Below are 20,876 nucleotides of genomic sequence, written 5' to 3' on the forward strand. Positions count from 1 at the left end.
TTTATTGATTCTAAAACCTTTAGAACTAATTATTGGAACTCAAATTGGCTTGGTAAGCTCAGTGATCCCTGACCTACATACATAAATGAATCCAATTATGATAAAGAGTATTTAAGGGGGTCAATTATAAGTTTCCCTCCTCTTTTAATTTTCTCTGAAGAGTAGCAACATGGGGGTCTCAAAACAACTCTCACATGACCTGAAGACAAAGATTGTTCACCATCATGGTTTATGGGAAGCATACAGAAAGCTGTCTCAGAGATTTCAGCTTTCTGTTTCCACAGTTAGGAACATATTGAGAAAGTGGAAGACCACAGGCGCAGTTTAAGTTACGGCTCAAAGTGGCAGACCAAGAAAAATCTCAGATAAACTGAAGTGACAAATAGTGAGAACAATCAGACTCAACCAGCACCAAAGACCTACAACATCATCTTGCTGCAGAAGGAGTCACTGTACATCGTTCAACCATTCAGCGCACTATATACAAGGAGATGCAGAGGAAGCCTTTTCTCTGCCTACAGCACAAACAGAGCCGCTTGAGGTATGCTAAAGCACATTTGGACAAGCCAGCTTCATTTTGGAATAAGGTGCTGTGGACTGATGAAACTAAAATTGAGTTATTTGGGCATAACAAGGGGCGTTATGCATGGAGGAAAAAGAACACAGCATCCCAAGAAAAACACCTGCTACCTCCAGTAAAATATGGTGGTAGTTCCATCATGCTGTGGGGCTGTGTGGCCTGTGCAGGGACTGTGAATATTGACAAAGTTGAAGGACGCATGGATTCCACTCAGTATCGGCAGATTCTGGAGACCAATGTCCAGGAATCAGTGACAAAGCTGAAGCTGCACTGGGGCTGGATCTTTTAACAAGATAACGACCCTAAACGCTGCTCAAAATCCACTGAGGCATTCATGCAGAGGAACAAGTACAAGATTCTGGAATGGCCATCTCAGTCCCCAGACCTAAATATAATTAAAAATCTGTGGTGTGAGTTAAAGAGAGCTGTCCATGCTCGGAAGCCATCAAACCTGAATGAACTAGAGATATTGTGTAAAGAGGAATGGTCTAAAATGCCTTCACCCAGAATCCAGACTCTCATTGAAACCTACCAGAAGTGTATAGAGGCTGTAATTTCTGCAAAAGGAGGATCTACTAAATATTGATTTCATTTATTTTTTGTGTTGCCCAAATGTATGTACCCATTAGTAGAGAATCTGGGCGCCTACCCACATCCTCAAAAGGGGCGCTAGCACTTCCCACTTGTATTTCCATCATACCAGTGGAAAAGCCGACAGGAGGAGAGCGACCACCCTGTTCCAGAAGGTTCCGGGATACCGAGGGGGAACGTTTTTTTTTCCGCATGCCCATATGGTGGTTGCAGGACTGCAACCCATCCTTGTGAGTATAAATTACTCACAATCCACCACCGTTTAAGACCAGACGTTACTACACTATTGGGCTCCCAGCCTCTCCCCCTTTCTACCGGCCGAAGGATCTCCACTCCCATTGTGAAGGGACCTCCAGAGACCTGCACCAATCCTAAATCTTTGTATTCAGGTCATTTGAAAGTTGTTTTGAGGATACACCAATGTTGCTACTCTTCAGAGAGAATTAAAAGAGAAGGGAAACTTACAATTGACCCCCTTAAATACTCTTTCTTATAATTGAATTCACCTGTCTATGTAGGTCAGGAGTCACTGAGCTTACCAAGCCAATTTGAGTTCCAATAATTAGTTCTAAAGGTTTTGGAATTAATGAAATGACAACAGTGCCCACATTTATGCACCTGCCTAATTTTGTTTAAACAATTATTGCACACTTTCTGTAAATCCAATAAACTTCATTTCACTTCTCAAAAATCACTGAGTGCGTCCTATATGATATATTTAACTGACATTTTTTACCCTAACAACCAATACTTGAAAATCATGACAATTAACAAGGTTGCCCAGACTTTCGCATCCCACTGTATGAAGCGTGCACTCAGTCTATGCACTTCTGGTGTCCTTGCACATTGCATATCCTGTATGTTCCTGGAAACGTGCAAAACAACCCACAAGTGGGGATGGGCCCTAAGGCTCGTTCACACTGTAGGCATTTACTCAATTTTTTCTCCCGCGTGCACTTATTAAAAACGCCCCCCGAACGCTTGTGCAATGAATGTCTATGAGAAGGTTAATATCAGCGTAGGTTGTGCGCTGTGCGGGTAGCAAAGCGGTGCGTGGACCATTTTTTAAGCAATTCTGCCTCAATGGAAGGTATAGGAGAAACGCTCACAAAATCGCTTTGTGCAGCAATTGCATTCACGTTTTTAAGAATATATACATTGTTGTTATTCTTTTCCGGGTCAAAGAGTTCACTTTCTGACTTGCATCAGGGAGTGAATTACAAAACCACCCGAGAAAAACACTTAGAAAACCGCTTAGCACAAAAACAAATCGCCCACCCAAGCACCAGGAATCGAAAAAGAAAAGGCGCATCAAAAACTGCCCAACACTAACAGCCACGCGAACAGAACGCAATATGAACAAGGCCTAAGTGTCTGAAATAAGCACATCTTCATATTACTGCAGTGCACTGCCACTGCACATCTCTTGTAGCAAATGGCTCTTAATATACTGTAATGCTTGTTATACTTAAAAACTCATAAATTCTATGAAACATTAAAAGATAGGAGGAAATCCATGTATAGTAAAGTCCAAAAAGTACTAGTGAAATGAGAACATAATGCTTTTATTTCATGTATGATCTATACAAATTTGTGCTGGCAATACTAAAATCTGTCCGGTCGCATGTTTTATTCTGATAGCAGCTTGTTCTCTGCTGGATCTTATTGCTTTTTTAGGCAAGTGAATTGCTATAGAAAGAATCCAATGAAAACCTGTGCTGAGCTCAGAACATCTCCGAATCTAGAGTTATTTGTGTTAATGTTAGAAGTGGACTGTATTGTTTTGAGACACTATACACTGATTAACTATTAATGTATTGTTTGCTAATTCCTGATGCTCAGCATTATGTCACATTTGACATTATAAAGGCATGCTAGCATACTTTAAATTCAATCCATGTTATGCTTTTCTTCTCTACAGTAACGGAGTTGGTGGGATCAAAACAGAGACGTATTGTTGGCATTGTGGTTCAGATGTTTTTCACGTTGGGAGTCATGATCATTCCAGGCATTGCTTACTTGATTCCTACATGGCAGGGCATCCAACTGGCTATCTCTTTGCCAAACTTCATCTTCCTACTGTATTACTGGTAATTATTAAGCATGATATTTCACATACTTCTTTTACATGTCACTGTGCCTGTTTAGTTTTAGGGCTCGTTTCCACTATCGCGAATCCGCATGCGTCCAACGCATGCAGATTTGCACGTGGTATCTATGCAAGTGAATGGGCCTGTTTCCACTGTTGCGTTGGTGATGTGCGTTTTTTTGAGCGGTGAAAAAACGCACAAAAGAGCCAACGAATTCGCCTGAGAGTGGAATGCATGCGAATCGCATGCAATGTATTTAATAGGGAAATCGCATGCGTTTTCCCCATGCGGTTTTTGCCGCGAATTCACATGCGAATTCGCATAGGTACCGATGTAAATTCACACAGGCAGTGACATGGTTAAAATCGCATATACCCTTACCTATGCGAATTCGCATGCGAATTCGCGGCAAAAAACGCATGGGGAATCGCATCCGCATGCGATTTCATCAGCGGTAGAATCCAGGCGATTCCGCACCGCAATAGTGGAAACGAGCCCTTAGTAGTTCAAGCTAATGTTGTTTTCTATGTAAATTAGCTAAAATATGGTATGTCAGAGACAGGCGTCTTGCTGCAATATTATTTCATGAGGACAAAATGTGTAAGATGTAGATCAAGACCTATTCTCCTCTCACCAATAAATCCTACAAACAAGGTTGTCATATTTAGGTGACTTTTATGTTGTAAAAATAAAGAAAAGAAAGATCTTTCATGTACCATGCATAGCACACACAGGATACATGGGCTAATTTCACACTGGGGCATTGTGTTGTATACCCTGTGGAAACAAGATTGTAATGCAATGGAGGGGAAGTTGTATTGTGCATTACACAAGCAATGTGACTTGTACAGTGAAGCATACAATACGTGGAAAGTATGCTTCACTGCAACTGTAAACACACACATTGGGCCATAGCCAGTTCTGAGTGATAAGTAGCTTGCAGTGTACAAGCTACTTCTCACCTGGCCATTGCATGAGTATTATCAGCATATCCAGTTGTGCGATGGCCGAGGGTTATGAGCATTACTCAAGCGTATACTAACTATCTACTTGAGCGATCCTCCTGTGTGAAGAGCGATGGGGAGTGAGGTTTTGTGCCATGGAGCCAGGGCCGGATTTACAGCCGAGTAGCCTATAGGCACCTAAGCTCCGGCACCCTAAACCACGCTCCTTACAGGCCACACCCCTCACACACACGCCCATAGACATTCAGATGTGCCACTTCCCCCCCTCCCCCATAGTCAGCTATAGGTGCCCCAGTATATGTTAGCCAGGTATAGGTGCCCCAGTATAGGTTAACCAGATATAGGTGCACCCAGTATAGGTAGCCAGCTATAGATGCCCCAGTATAGGTTAACCAGCTATAGGTGCCCCAATATAGGTTTACCAGCTATAGGTGCCCCAGTATAGGTTGGGCAGCTATAGGTCCCTCAGTATAGGTAGCCAGCCATGGGTTCCCCATATAGGTTAGCCAGCTATAGGTGCTCCCAATATAGGTTAGGCAGCTATAGGTGCCCCAGTATAGGTAGCTAGGCATTGTTGCTCCCAATATAGGCTAGCCAGGCATGGGTATCCATAGTATAGCCAGGTTGGCCAAGTATAGGTATCTGCAGTATAGGTTAACCAGCCATAGATTCCCCACTCAGTATAGGTTAGCCAGCCAAGGGTTCCATCCCCACCCATTATAGGTTAGCCAGCCATGGTTTCCCTATCCCCACCCAGTAAAGGTTAGCTAGCCATGGGTTTCTCATCCGCACCCAGTATAGGTTAGCCAGCAAAATGTTATCCAGCTATAGGTTAGCTAGGTGCCCCCCCTCCCAGAGTCCCGCTGTAGCTATGGAGACGGCGCAGGATGCACCGCCGCTGTGGAATGGATATCATCGTTGAAACGTCGTGTGCTGAAGGTGAATCGCTCTCTTTGAATTGCCACTCTGCTTGCGCTCTGCACAGGGAGGGAGAGGGAAGGGGAGCGGAGGGGGGCACTCTGGGGCAGCAAAAAGTCGGCCTTTCATACATTGACCACCTGTAAGCACTCGCCTAGAGGTAAATCTGGCCCTGCATAGATCTGTCATTCAGCACCACACCACTGCTTCCTTGTTCCCACCCTTGTTCGCACATATAAATTTCCCTCGACCTACGATACCAGCTGCCGCTAAGGCCACACGTTCACCCATCATTTTCCAATGTCCGCCGCTGCATGCCAGGCTCTCCTGGCACCATTACTCCCCATTGCTTCTTAACCCTCTGCACTGACCCACCATACCAGCTGTGACCGCCACTCTGCTTCTTCACTGGACCCCCTAAAAAGCACCTTATGAAGGAGCTTTTGCTGGGGCTTAAGTGAAGAAGTAGTGGAGGGTTGCAGCAGTGGCGGTCACAGCAGATCTGGCATGCAGTGCAGAGCGACAGAGAGGGATAATCAGCATCTGAAGTTTAGTGGGGAGCATTATCCAGGAGAGGATTCTTCAATCAAGTTTTAAAGGAGAAGACGAAAGAAGCAAGAAATAAACGTGACAGATGAAAAAAAGAATGCCGAAGGATATTTTTTAAATCCCTCATAAAGTTTTTTTTTTTATTCTATTCTACAAAGGGACCCTTATACCTATTTACCTTAAGATTGTCAGACATCTGTGGGTCGCCTTATTAAAGAGGGCTCCCAGATTCCAACATAAGTCCCCCAGGACCTATGCATTACCTTATCCTGGGCACCGGGGGCCCCCCATATCATGTTCTGTGTGGGCTGGTATGGCTAGTATGGTAGATCCCCACGCAGGTTGACTCCGCCATACTGGCTATACCAGCCTGAATGGATGAGAAGTGGTTAATTAAAAATTTGGCAATTTCCCCCAGCATCACAGCCAGGCACTCCTGGGCACCTTTGCTACTCACCCTGCAGTGCTCACGAACATTAACCACCCCTTGCTGCTTTTTGCCAGGACTCCTATCCTTTTGTAATACCGTGAGCCCCGGAAAAGCATCTTTAAAGCTTCTGCTGTGGCTCCCCATTGATTTACGGTCTGGACCAATGAGAATCCTTCCTGAGGAGAATTGTGCTCAGTTTAATAGCCCAGTCGGGAGACTCACTGGAGTAAGAGCAATGGGAGTCCTGGCAAGAAGAGGCAGATATTTGAGGTGAGTAGCAGCAGAGTTGGCAGTGCTGGGCTGAGTTCACAGCATTTTGCCACTGCAGGGCATCACATGATGCCCTGCAGTGGCAATCAAGATAGGTCATGTAACCCATGAACTCCTGGAGCTTTGGTGTTTGCTTGTTACAGCCATAACCATCTTGACAAGTCTGATTAGGACATTGTGACGAGTAAATGCAGCGTAGGTGCACTGTGAGTAACAATAAGGTAGAAGGAGGCACTCCGCCCTTCCTCAGGAAATGAAGGGAGGAGCCTGTAGCATGAAGTGTGCATGACATGCAATAAACCGAATGCAAGTTCAAGCCAGTGGAGTGCCTCCTTATATCTTATTGTTACTCACAGTGTGGTGGTAGGAGTGGTATACCTACCTGGAGGATTGGCACCGACACCAGCTCTCCTAACCAGGATTGAGGATTTCCCTGGACCAAGAGTTCATTTGAATTGAAGGTGCACTGTGGTCTGCATGGTTCTCCATTTACAGCGACAGCAAACATGATGACGACTCACCAGTGTAACATTTGCAGACTGTATTGGTGTCAGGATTCTTAGGTAGCCTGTTGACCTCTGCACTGGCGTTAGGCATGGGCTCTCCCTGGATGTGGAATCGGGTCTGCTCCACAGCACCCCACAAGGGTTGATGGGCCACCAACCCTAGTGGGCAATGCACTATTTTGCTGCCTGGTAGGCGCCAGGTCACTACTCCTGGGATTGTCCCACCAGTGACAGAGAGAACAGGAGATTCCACTGGGAGAGTGCAAGCACAAACAAGCCGGTACCTGGAGACAAAGTAGAACTAGCCAAGGTCAAAGGTCAGGCACTGATCAAACAATGGTCCACAACAAGCCAAGATCAGAATGTGCAGATACTAGCAAAGTCAGAGAACAAGCTGGGTCATAATAAGAATTCAGGCAAGCAGGGTATCACAGGGCAGGCAGAAAAAGATTCAGGAAATAGAGCAGGAAACAGGATTACCTGGACAAGGATACAGGAAGCCAGGGACTACAGGAAATAACCTTGATGAACTGGCAGTGATTTGCTTAACAGGAAATGCTTAAATATGTACTGAGTCTCTGAATTGCTCAGCAGCTGTGGGCATTCATTAATGCAAATAAGGTCTGTTCAGAGACATCAAGAGGAGAAACAGCACTGGTAGATGTCATGAGTTCAAATCCAGGAAGCAACCGAACAGAACCTTTGAGAGGATGACAGCCTAGCTGATGCTGGGTGTCCATATACCTAAAGCCAATGTATTATGCAGATAATAAAATACAGCATTCTGGATTTTTCTTTGTCTTCTGTATTTGTCTTATTAGATAGATTTCTGACACTTCTTGTTCATGGTGACACAGAACAAACAGAACGCACTAAAATATTACAGCACTATTAATCTTACCCTACTCTGTTCAAAGCTAACATAGGTTTTGGCTGGAAATCCACGTGGATTGACACAGAGTACATGTTGCCAACAGCCAAGTTCACGTCAGCAGAGGCCAGACACAATCAAAATGTTCTTGAACAGAAATTCTAAACAATCTTTTCAACAAGAAAGCTGTCCCATCAACCCAACTGTATTAAACATAGTTTAGTTTTAGATAGTGTGGAAAGGGGGTTAAAGCATCTCTTGGGTTTTCATTGCTTACTGTGTTTCCATCTGGAGGAATTTCCTTCTCGTCTCTTCCAAGCTGAAGATGGGTAAACCTCTTCCGTAGGGACAGAGGCAAGTCCTGAAAGCCAGCTAGGTTATTACATAGGGGAAGTGAAATGTTCAAGTGTATATAAGCTGTGCGTTCTAACATTTCATCAGTCTATACTATAGGCATAGGCCCATATGCAATTCACTTTTTCACTTGAATTTTCTCCTAGGTGAAATTTTGCCAACTTGTAAATAAAATGCCTTTTACACCACCAGCAAGCAAACAAATACTCAAAATAATTTTGACAGTACTTTTTCACCCTTTTTTTGGTAATTTTTTTTTATTGCAAAGTGCTAAAAAGTTCATTTAAATTGGAGATGAAAAATGATCTCCTAGGAGAAAACTCAGGTGAAAAAGTGAATTGCATATGGCCCTTAGAGTCTAAAAAGGCTTATTTGCAGAAAGCTTACTTGTTTTCTTTTAAGTTAGCCAATAAATTGTATCATCCTGTTTCAAAACGTTCTATCTTAACTGATGGCTACTCTACTGTTACCAATGTGTGCACAAACAGCAGCAAAATCCTAAAGCAGTTCTCACCCCACTATATTCTGTTCAAAGCTTCAGGATGGAATCATTCTACCTTCTGTAGAAGTATTTCATTTACTTATAAATGTATTTCCATTGCACCAAAAAAGGGGAATATGATAATTAAATGTATTCTAAACAGGGATGAGCAGAAACTACGCCAGTGCGAATTTACGCATCGTAGTTCGCATCCACGCATCGTATTTTGTAGGTGAAATTTCGAAACTACACTTACGAATTTACGAGTAGCGAAGTACCGCTAAGGGTAGCTTATGCCTACTATGTGTAGTTAACATGTGTATTACGTAGTGAGTGAACTACGAATGCGTTACTCGCGTCTAATTTTCCGCGTTGGATTGTATGCTTACAAATTTACGCATTGGAAAGGGGAATGTACGCATAAAAGAGTTCCCTGTATGAGCATTTAAAAAGGAATGAATACGTAACATTTTCTGCATGCGGGCATAAGCATCCGCATACACTACGCTTCTCACTACGCGTAATAGTGTATTTTAACACGTAGTCTACGAAATGCATACAAAGCGAATATTTGATTTCGAAGCCGTAGTTCGGCGAAGCGTAATTGTGTAAAAATACGCGTATTTCCAGCGTAGCGAAGTTGGCTTACTACGACCAACCCTGATTCTAAAAAACAGGACATTATAAGTAATGGAAGCATAGTATGATTTGAGTTGTAAAGAGTTGTTTGATAATTTGCTCTTGTGGTGTATGGATACTTAGGCATCATGGTAATTAATATAATAATAAGTTACAGTAAGTATAAAAAAAACCTTAAGTTTCTTGTCCCGATTGGCTCCTGAGAGGTAACTTTGACCATGGTTGTAATCATTTAAATATCTGCTACCATGTCATTACTTTTAGGCAGTTAATTTTTACTGTTTACTTCTTCAATGGACTTTTATACCAAAGAAGGTTACTGTAACCCTTGTTTTTATTTTGTGTTTTGATAATACTGTCATGTTTTGTGTTTTCTACATTACAGGTTTGTCCCAGAATCCCCACGATGGCTCTTAACACGCCAAAAGAAAGATGAGGCCATGCATATAATGAATGACATAGCTAGGCACAATGGGAGGTATCTTACCCCAAATTATTGCCAGGTACCTCATCCTCACTGCTACTTAATGATAACAGTAATCTTGTATTGTCTAGCATTCTTGTCTACTGATTGATTACAGAGTAAATACAATTTGTTATGTGCACAATTTGAGGTAGATGATGCACTATAAACCGATGCACAATAAACTTCCCACATCCCAAAAACACAATGATAGGTTAAAGTAAAACTTATCAAAAAATAATCTTATGAGATAATTCATTTTATGTGTAATAGTAAGGGTGTAATGATAAACAGTATTTGGAACCTTACTTGAGTCTTGCAGTTTTTGCAGTTGAGTGACTAAAATTCAGTGTGAAAAAATGTCCCATGTCAGTGTGAGTTAAAATTAATTTATTCATTTATCTCCCCCAGAGAGAAATAATTACCTTTTGAACTTTTTAGCACTATCCTGTTCAGGAGTCTCTGTTCAGCCAGGTATTTTGACTTGCATAGTTATGCTGGGAATACACGGGTCGTTTTCTAGCTGATTAGATAAAACATTTCCGACAAGTCCGATTGATCATTTTGCCGCTCGATTTGTCATTAAAGTGAATTGAAAAAGATAAGAAAAACGAGCGGAAGATAAGAGAATCGTGTGGGAATGGAGCGGCAAAAATGATTGGGCGCAGAATCGAGCGCTACAAATGACTCGTGTATTCCCAGCATTAGTTGGGTTGAAAAAAGACAACAACAAAATTGATTAGAGGGATGGAAGGTCTCACTTACCAAGAAAGTTTAGATAAACTGAACTTATTTGGACCATGAATTGTAGGGTCTTTTTTACCTTCCTCGGAATCAACAGGGATATGTGAAGGTGGAGGGTAGTGTTTTACCATATTTTCTGGTTGAATTTGATGGATGGATGTCTTTTCTCAACTCAAATAACTATGTTACTATATCCATCGAGTTTAACCAGAAAATATGTTACAACTCTAGCCTGCACCCTCACATATACCACTTGGTCCAGAGGAACATGAAAAATCCTTACAAAGCTTGGACCAATTAGGTACTTCCCGACTCCAGATGGCAATCATATAAAGTTCCTGGAACAACACCACTGGGAATTACCTAGTAATTACAGCCATGGATGTCCTTCAATGTAAGGAAAGCATCCAAGGCTCCTTTAAACGCATATATAAAATTTGCCATGACTACTTCCTGCGGTAGCATATTCCACATTTTGACCACTCTTACTGTAAAAAAAAAACCTTTCCTAAACAGATGGGAAAACCTTTTTTTTCCTCCATGCGCAGATTATGTCCCCAATTACTTTATGGGAACAGGAGAGTCATAGTAGTTACTTTTAAGTGACACCCAGATTATTGTTTTGAGCACAACCTCTGCCAGTTGCATACAGAGAACATAGATATGCGTTTTGATTTTGGCTTTAACATTTATTACCTTTTGGAAATTTAGTAATTGATACCAACAACTGTAGATTTAATATTCTCTATTTCTGACTAGATTACAGTATCAAATGAAGAAGTTGCTAATCCTGCATGCATGGACCTGGTGAGAACTCCACAAATGAGGAAATGTACTCTGATTCTTATGTATGCATGGTAAGATTTCACCCATTAAGTTAATTTCTATATACAACTCTTTCCAAAAAAGCTGTGAAGCTGTGTACGTAAGTAAAGGCTGTGGTGATTTGTAGAGATACTGTAGTCTAAACCTTTTGTTTGATTGAAAATAGTACAAAGGATCTGATAAATGTAATTGTTGCAATAAAAAACTGGAGAAGATATATAATACTTAAAAAAACACCTGGTGGAACATTTCACAATTAATTAGTTTTATTAGCAACAGGTCAGTAACATGTCTGAGTATTAAAAGAGCACCCCAAAAGAGTCTCTCGGAAGTAAAAATGGTGAGTGTTACACCAGTCTGTGAAACACTGCATGGACAAATATTTCAACAGATTTAAGAATAATGTTCCACAGCATAAAATTGCAGAAAGCAGTACAGTGTGTTAGATATCAAATTAACATCAGTGCACAAGTGAAAAGCCAACATCCATAATGGTTTGACGGTACATTTTATGAATTTAGAATTCTTATATCACTGGCATCTTCCTCACCACTTTACAGGGTATAGAGTCTTTTTTACTAACTGTGTCTCAGATGGGCTCACAATCCAATCCCTACCATAGTAATGTGTCCATCATAGTCTAAGGCCATTTTTGGTGTGAAGCCAGTGAACTTATTTGAATGTTTTTGTGATGTGGGAGGAAACTGTAGTTAATGTGCAAACACAGGGAAAACATTCAAACTGTGAAGTGTCCTGAACCCCATTAGCAGAAAGTGACCAGGTTTTAGTTAGTAGGCAAAGCCATATTCTCAGTCAAGCACTACAGTTATTGCCAGTAGCAATAGCCAGAAATCCCTCTGTGAATTCCACAACTGCTGTGATTGAACTGCCAGGAAAAGCCAGGTGCATGCGTGGCATATGGATGTTTTTTGCTACTAAATCTGCCAGTTTTTGGTGATCATGGCTTACTTTTTTGTATTAGTGGACTATCTTTTATGTTTTCTATATTAAATTTTAGTTTGACGATATATCAGTGATTGTCATGAGCAGGGAAAAATATTATTAAAGTATTCCTTGAAAGAACTGATAGAATTAATATTGCTATGTTTTTAGCACATCTTGGATTTCTCCTTTCAATCCTGTAGCAGGCCATCTAGAATACTGAAAGACCATAAACACTAACATAAGTTGAATGGGAGGGAGATGAAGGATTCAAAAATCCTCACTGATGTGATTACAATCTCATGCAGAGATTCCTACAGTACGTTTATATTTTAAAGAGACTCTGTAACAAATTTGTCAGCCTTAGTTCTTCTATCCTATAAGTTCCTATGCCTGTTCTAATGTGCTCTGGCTTACTGCAGCCTTTCCTAATTGCACTGTCTCTGTAATAAATCTCATCTCCTTTCCTCTGTCGTGTCTGTCGGGCTAAGGCTGGAATGTGTGAAATGTGCAGGGCTGCTTGTGATTGGTTAGAAGCGATACACACCCTCTGCAGGCCCCCTGCACACTCTGTATGACTCACACACTCTGCTTATATGAGCTATTACAAGCTGGTTAGTTTGTTTGTAAACACTGCCTAAAACTGTTAATTACAAGCCAGGATTGCAGCAGAGAGTGGCAGAAACAGCACAGAGGGGCACAGAAGAAAATAAGGAATAGAATAGTATGCTTTTTAGTGTAAGAATATTAGAGTACAGATTCTCTTTAATGTATTTTTTTCGGTGTCCTCAGTAACTCTTGGTGTTAACTTATTGTTTAACTAGCTCCGGATCTTTGGTATGTATATATATAGTATATGCACCTGAAAGCTTCACTTCATGATCAGGTGTGTATGTATACGCACTTCCTTGTGTTTGACGCCATGCACGATCGCATGCGAGCTCCGCTGTCCCGCCAAGCACTGGTTGGGGAACATGTATTTTCCAAAGCCGATCAAAGTGTCTGTGAATGATTAATCATGGAGTTCAGCGAAAATCCATTGATCATTCATAAAAATGAAAGTAAACACGCACTTACTTACAACAGTGAACAGTACACAGGATAACGTGTGGGCACATCTAGTGGACAAAAAGTCTGACATGATGGGGGAAGGTGAAATTAGTTTGCTTGCTATAGTGCATGGAGCTATAGAATAATGATGTCTACTGTTCAGTTATAAAATTAAGGCTTTTACTAATACTTGCAATGCGTTTCTGGAGCCGCATGCTCCTTTTTTCCACCTTTTTCTACCCCCTCCACCTCCCCCATAGTTAACAAAATAGAACACTTGTGAAAAAAAAACACCACAGTGACAGCATTTAAAAAAAATCGTTACCTTAGGAACTTAGCTATTTTAATATGTATGTCATGAGGGTATATTACCTTTATTTTCTGGAAATAAGGGCTTGTAATTATTGATATAATATAAATAAACACAAAACGTAAAAATACGCCTTTATTTCCAAATAAAATATTGCCGCCATACATTGTGTTATCAACAGTAGCACTTTTTATTTTCATACTATAATAGCTGCAAAATAATGATTTTTTTTTCTATTTTTTTTTATTATTCCCTTTAAAATGCATAAGGAATAAAATAATTCTTAGCAAAAAGTATCACCCAAAGAAACCTTAGTTTCTTCCACAAAAAAAAATATATATAGAACACTTAGGTGTGATAAGTAGCGATAAAGTTATTGGCAAATGAATGGGGGGGGGGGACGTGAAAATTGCTCTGGGTTTCGAAGGGAAAATGAGTGGTAGGGGAATGATTAATATAATGATTGTTATTTTCCTTCAGGTTTACAAGTGCGGTCATCTACCAGGGACTTGTCATGCGTCTAGGAATTGTATCAGGGAGTCTGTATACTGACTTCTTTATATCTGCCGTGGTGGAATTACCAGCAGCAGTTCTTATCCTAGTATCTATTGATCGTGTTGGGAGGAAACTTCCATTTGCACTGAGTAATGCTGGAGCTGGAATAGCATGCCTTATAACTGCTGCCATTACAAAAGGTATAAGCCATACAATTCAAGGATGATTGTCTTTTAAAACATTTTAATACTTGCTGCTTGTTTGCAGTCACTTATTGTAATATAACAGTATATTTTTTTTTAAAAACAAGGTATCTTGCATGGTATCAGAACATACAAAACTGGAATACAGCATGAATAATTTACATGAAAATTTACAACAAAATCTATCAGTCTGAAATCTCCTCAAAGTTGATATTTCAGTGTTGGGTTAATACTAGCAACTTCTTAGTGCAATAGTGCTAGTGCCATTACTGGTCAAGTGCCCAGCCACAACCACCTATCACAACTGCTAGGGTGGGGGTAATGCACAAAATTCCAATATCATTTATGTGCCATAAATGAGTGCTTGTTGTACTTTTCAACGTATATATCTATATAAGTACATAAGAGAAACAAGTTTGCATGGGTTATTTTATCATGTTATATCAGACCCCATAGTATGTAAGCCTAAACTGAACTAGGCAATGTGTACAAGTACATAACTGGGGATGTAAGGAGTAGTCTGCATACTCAGCATAATCTTTTAGCCACGGGGCCATGTACATACATTTGTGTGGTTTAGCTATTACAGCAATTGAGTATACCTTTCACAGCTCTATTTATGTGCTTATACATATTTTCTCCAGGTTTGACCTAAACATTATAGACTGGATGTTATGGTACATAGGCCCATATGCAATTAACTTTTTTCTCCTAGGTTTTCTCCTACAAGATAATTTTTCATCTTCTTTTTAAATAACTTTTCAGCACATTGCAATGGAAAAAGTAGCAAAAAATAAGTGGTCTGTAAGTCAGCATTTCTACTTTGCTCTAAACGATTCCTCACAGCTTGCAAGCTACTATCCCAGAGTTTATTTTTAGCAGAACATCACTGAAATGGTTAAACAAAGCACTTTGTCCTGCTATTCAGCTTCAAATCTGCATCCAAACTGGAGATAACAGTATCTTTGTTTGCATTCCAATGTTGATACATGTGTGTAAACTCAGTGTAACAAGTGAAAAGGAGCTCTATGTGAAACTCTCTGTGCTTGAGGCACACAAACAGCTCAGAACAGCTAATTAGAAGATGTTAATATATAATAAAAAGCAGTTTGAATACAATGCAATAGCAGGTTTCAGGGCAAGATAAACTACACTTTGGAAACTTGTAATTTGTAAACAGACAATATCACTTATGCACAAAAGCAAATATAACTGTATAAGTAATAAAAAGTAGGAAAACACATTTTTATTAAATGTTATGTCAGCGTTTCAGACCACTTTAAATATCATTTTGAGTATTTTCTTGTTTCTGGTCATTTAAAAGGCATTTTATGACAAGGTGTAAACATACAGTATTACCTGGGGAAAACTCAGGAGAAAACATTAATTGAATATGGGCCATAGAGTAAGGCGCTTGCTTTACTCTGACACTATATTGGAGATATTTCTCTCCCCATATTTGAAGAAGCCACTTAGATTAGAGCTGAAATAGGTTCTAGAATACAGTTTCTAAATAAGTGGTGTGCACCCCAGGATGTACTTCACATGAGTTCATGTAGGGCTAACTGCTGATTCATGGTTACAAGCTTTGAGTTCTAGGAAATAAACATATTAACACCGTTATGTGAGTTTATTTAGTTATTTATATTAGGAGAGAAATGTCTTGAGAGCATTTATACACAGGACAAACTACTATTAAATGTTGAGACAGCATGGCCCTCACACCAGCAGTTGCCTAGTACATTTTATTAAAATGTTTTAAAATCCCATTGAAAAGCAATGTACTGCAGTTGGTCTTGAGTTATTTCCAAGGCCTCTATTATTGATTGTATTCATGGCCAACAGAACTTTTGAACCAGGAAATTTGGTCCTATAAAGTTAATAAATAAATGTTGAAGTACTGGGTCTGCAATGTAGGAAGAAACATGAAAACAATCTGATTGCCTGCAAATGCCTGGCTTTCTAAAAGCGTTCTGTGTAGAATTTACCGCTGGTTTTACCACTGTTTCACAGTTTAACTCCACATGTTTCTTTATCTCCTCTAAGCTCATTGTACCGCATGCTTAAATTCTGTTATATTTATGTACATACGGTATATAAGCCTTTACTTTTCAAGTGTGTGTGCATGTAAAACTGTTTAAAGGAACACTATTAATTAAAACAACTTTTTGTGCTACTCTATATTATGTAATGTACACATTACCACTAGTGCTAGGGGTACTTTATTTTTTTATACAGTTTTCTCTCTCTTCCTGCTTTAAAATCATCCTTCATTCCTCATACAGCTCACAAATATACTTCTCTGTGTCACAGCATGCAGGAGAGTCTGAGGAGCAGGCTGATCTGAGGTAACAGGTAGCCTGTTGCAGTAATATAACTAGCAGTCAGGGAGATATGTATTCACTACTCCTGACTGACTGGCTGCTTGTAAAGTTACACTCCTGACTATATCTACTTCCTAGGCTGCTTTGTGCTGTCCATGCTGGGAGGGAAAGACATACTGAGAAAGACCCTGATAATGCCTTTGTAAACAGTCAGAGAAGTGAAGACAATAAACACACATTGCTGGAAACTTAGTGGATCCGAGATAAACTTTTACTCATTGCATAATTGTGTTCCTTTCGTATAGTTTGTAAGGCATTCCTCAAACCAAATACTTTTTTTGTTTTGTTTTAATACTCTAATTCCCTATAAACTAAACAAGCCTCGTGTACCCTAACATACAGCATTAAAAAAAGCTGTAGATTTTAATCCATGGCTTGGATATTTAATGGCAATCCAGGTTGGGATGAGTAGTTTATTGTAATCTTTATTCTATAAAATAAATATATCCAATGAGTCTTTAGGGCTACTGACTGTATGTTTTATACCCGTTAGATTTCAGTTTACCATTTAGAGCACTGAAAGATGATTTCTGATTTTTTCCATTTGATAGTGCAATTTCAACATTTCTGTGTCCCTTATGAAATAGAGGTAATTGGCTTATTTTATTTCACTCAGACACGCTGGTGTCAGTGAAAGCCGTCTGGACTGGATACAGGCTAAACACTGGATTTCAAGACTCCATTTTATGTCAACTAAGTTGCTGGAATAAACAAGCTGCCACTGCTAAAATGTCTATTCACATGGATTATTTATTGCTATACGGTTTTGTCTAGTACCATTATTTTAAGTGAAACTGTTTTGTGAATTGTAATGTGTGTAGCAGAGTGTCTGCTTGTAAATATAAACTTGTGTTCTTTGCAGATCTAATGTGGCTAAAAATAACATTGGCCACACTAGGACGGCTGGGAATCACCATGGCATTTGAAATAGTATATTTCATAAATACAGAGCTGTATCCAACATCACTGAGGTAAATAAAGCACTCTTTTTCTGTTATACTGTATTTAAAAGCTGTTTACTGAATAGCTGGCATTTCAAGTGAAGTGTATTTAGCAGCAAAACTCTGTTCTAGTATTTTTGAGAAAGCATAGTTTTGCATGTCTTTGCAATAACAAAAAAATAACAAGCCCATTTCTGGTGCGTGAAGACAGCCTCCAATACGCTCTGTATCCCAGTTTTATGCAAAAGAAAAATGGAAATTCTTACCATTGACTAGCTAGAGCTATTGGCCAATCCTTGATGATTAAACCTCCATTGGGTCTTAATGGCCAGTAGGACTGGGCATATATCTGTCAACCAGTGCTGGTTAATTTGTATTGCCTCACCCTTAAAGACATACTGTTAAAACTTGGATTGCAAGTTACTAATGCATAAGAGCACTTTGCAAGACAAGCAAACATTTTTATGAAATTTTGACTTGATAAGCTAGCATCTTGAGCACCTTTTTATGCCACTTTTTTCCCTTAAAGTGAACCTTAAGTGAACAAAAAAAAATGAGTTCTACTCACCTGGGGCTTTCCTCAGCCCCCTGCAGCTGATCGGTGCCCTCGGCGTGTCTCTCCGATCCTCCTGGTCCCGCCGGCGACCACTTCCGGTTTCGCCGTCAGGACCCGACAGGCTGGGAACGCAAGTGATTCTTCGCATTCCCAGCAACAATAGCTCCCTCTATGTTGCTATAGCAGCATAGAGAGCTGCTATAGCAACATAGAGGGAGCTATTGTTGCTGGGAACACGAAGAATCACTCGCGTTCCCAGCCTGTCGGGTCCTGACGGCGAAACCGGAAGTGGTCACCGGCGGGACCAGGAGGATCGGAGAGACACGCCGAGGGCACCGATCAGCTGCAGGGGGGTGAGGAAAGCCCCAGGTGAGTAGAACTCATTTTTTTTCACTTAAGTGCCTCTTTAAACTCAACTTTTTGTTAAATGCATGGATACTGAACTCTGTGAATAGCCAACTTCTTTAATTATGACCTTTTGTGGCTTATGCTCCTTGTTAGTGACTTTCTTCTAGACAACTGTCATGCTAGCAGTGTTCCCCATGATTGTGTGACCTACTAAGCAAGACAGAAATAATTGTAAGGCTCAGGACCTTTGCAGATATTTTTGGCTAATTATCTGAGTGAAATGAGGCACCATTAGTCTACAATATTGAACTTTTTCACGATATTCTAATTTTCAGAGGTACAGAATTTTGGGTTTTTACTACCTGTAGGCCATAATCAGAAAACAATGAAAAGAAATTAACTCTTGAAATATATCACTCTTTGTGTAATTAATGCATTTGATGTATGAGATTATTTACTTTCTATATTGATTTACTGAAATAAATAGACCTTTCCATTATATATCATGTTTAATGCGTGATTATGTTTTTACTTCTTCCAGAAACCTTGCTGTGTCATTGTGTTCAGGAATGTGTGATTTAGGAGGAATTATTGCACCATTTCTCCTTTTCCGGCTAGCAGAATTATGGGTGGAGTTGCCGCTAATCATATTTGGTGAGATTTTACAGTACTGTATTTTTAAACCTCCTTGCAAATATAAACTATGTAAAAGCTGACTCACTGCAATCAGGGCTGCCAGCCTCTGATTGGCTGAATTTGGGTATACAAGATATTTTTCACATACATGTTTTTGTAAAGATTCACAAAATATATCCAAGTCTTCTTAGATCAAAAGGAAAAAAAATTAACTACATCTGGGCCACTTTTTGTGTTTTAGATTTTTCTTCACTGCTACCACACAATTGAATTATTGGTAATGAGGTAAGGAAAATGCCCAGACACTTATATATGTACAGATGATCCACTTATTCCACCCAAGAAACCATCTGGCTTATTGACTGCCATTATGCAGATGATAATTATTTATCTGCCTGGTGTGTATTGTCTTTACAACATTGAAGTAAGAAAGGGAAAACTGCTTTTTATTTTGTCTTTAAGTTGTTTACCTGCACATATAAGCATCTGGATGGTGAAAATATCTGGGGAATAAGGATAATGAAACGTCTTCTAGTGCCAACAAAATCCAGTCAAAGACACCTTTTTTGCCTTGTTAGGCTACCTCCTAACGCTAAGGTAGGCCCATTTCATCCTAAAACCTGCCTCCCCAATACTCACTAGATACAGTAACCTTGCAGATCCACCAATTGTGTATCACTAACAGGCAGGCCTGTGGCTGAAAAGGCTTCAAGCAGCTGACGTCTGAGGGTGGGCATCACACTATTTTAGCAGCTCTCCCTTTTGCAGACTCCTCTGGGAGGGGATATGGTGCACTTGCTCATCTTCCTTTCCCTTATCCCCATTGAAGGCATGTTTTAGGAGGGGTTGTGGGGGGACATTTTTCCCATTTTTGAAATTAAGCTTTAACCACTTCACAACTGAGGGGTTTTACCCCTTCAGCATCCGAGCAATTTTCACCTTTCAGCTCTCCTTCCATTCATTCACCTATAACTATATCATTACTTATCACAATTAAATGAACTATATCTTGCTTTTTCTGCCACCAATTAGGCTTTCTTTATGTGGGAAATTATGCCAAAAAAAAAAATCATTATTTTTCAGTTTTCGGCCATTATAGTTTTTAAATAATGCATGCTACCATAATTAAAATCCATGTAATTTATATGCCCATTTGTCCTGGTTATTTAAATTATGTCCCTATCACAATTTTTGGCGCCAATATTTTATTTGGAAATAAAGGTGCATTTTTTCAGTTTTGCGTTTAGCCCTAATTACAGGCCCCACATTTATAAAGTAACAGTGGTATACCCTCTTGACATAAATACTTAAAGAGTTCAGTCCCTAAGGTAACTATTTATGGTTTTTTTTATTGTACATTTTTTTTTTTTTATTAAAAAAAATGGTAACAATTGGGGAGTGTGGGAGGTAATGAGTTAATTTAAAATGTAAAAATATATGTATTTGTATATAAAAAAAAATTTTGACTGTAGTTTTACTATTTGGCCACAAGATAGTCACAGTAATTTTTTGTGAACGGTCCTGTAAGCGTAGTAAGTACATACGCTTGTAGTAAGTATGCTTACAGGAAGTGTAGTGAGGATGGGAAACTTTTTTTTTTTTTTACACAATGATCGCGCAGCTTCTCCTGGAAGCAGCCGATCATTGCTGCGGGGACTTAGATCAGTTCCCGTTTATTGATCTCCGGGGCAAGCGGGCGTCGTCGTGCATATGCACGGGAGCACGCGCATGTGCA

The 20,876-nt window shown here is 39.9% G+C and overlaps 1 protein-coding gene across 1 annotated transcript in view; it reads left to right on the top strand.

The window, feature by feature from the left end:
* SLC22A3 (solute carrier family 22 member 3) overlaps nucleotides 1-20,876 on the top strand; it is a 166,607-nt gene that overhangs the window by 134,446 nt on the left and 11,285 nt on the right. The window contains exons 4-9 of the mRNA XM_068231733.1: nucleotides 3,093-3,261; nucleotides 9,630-9,747; nucleotides 11,211-11,308; nucleotides 14,059-14,273; nucleotides 17,523-17,631; nucleotides 19,047-19,159. Coding sequence (XP_068087834.1) covers nucleotides 3,093-3,261; nucleotides 9,630-9,747; nucleotides 11,211-11,308; nucleotides 14,059-14,273; nucleotides 17,523-17,631; nucleotides 19,047-19,159 — 822 coding nt within the window. The remainder of the gene's footprint in view (nucleotides 1-3,092; nucleotides 3,262-9,629; nucleotides 9,748-11,210; nucleotides 11,309-14,058; nucleotides 14,274-17,522; nucleotides 17,632-19,046; nucleotides 19,160-20,876) is intronic.

The sequence above is a fragment of the Hyperolius riggenbachi genome, chromosome 4, assembly GCF_040937935.1.
Source record: "Hyperolius riggenbachi isolate aHypRig1 chromosome 4, aHypRig1.pri, whole genome shotgun sequence".
Classification (NCBI taxonomy): Eukaryota; Metazoa; Chordata; class Amphibia; order Anura; family Hyperoliidae; genus Hyperolius; species Hyperolius riggenbachi.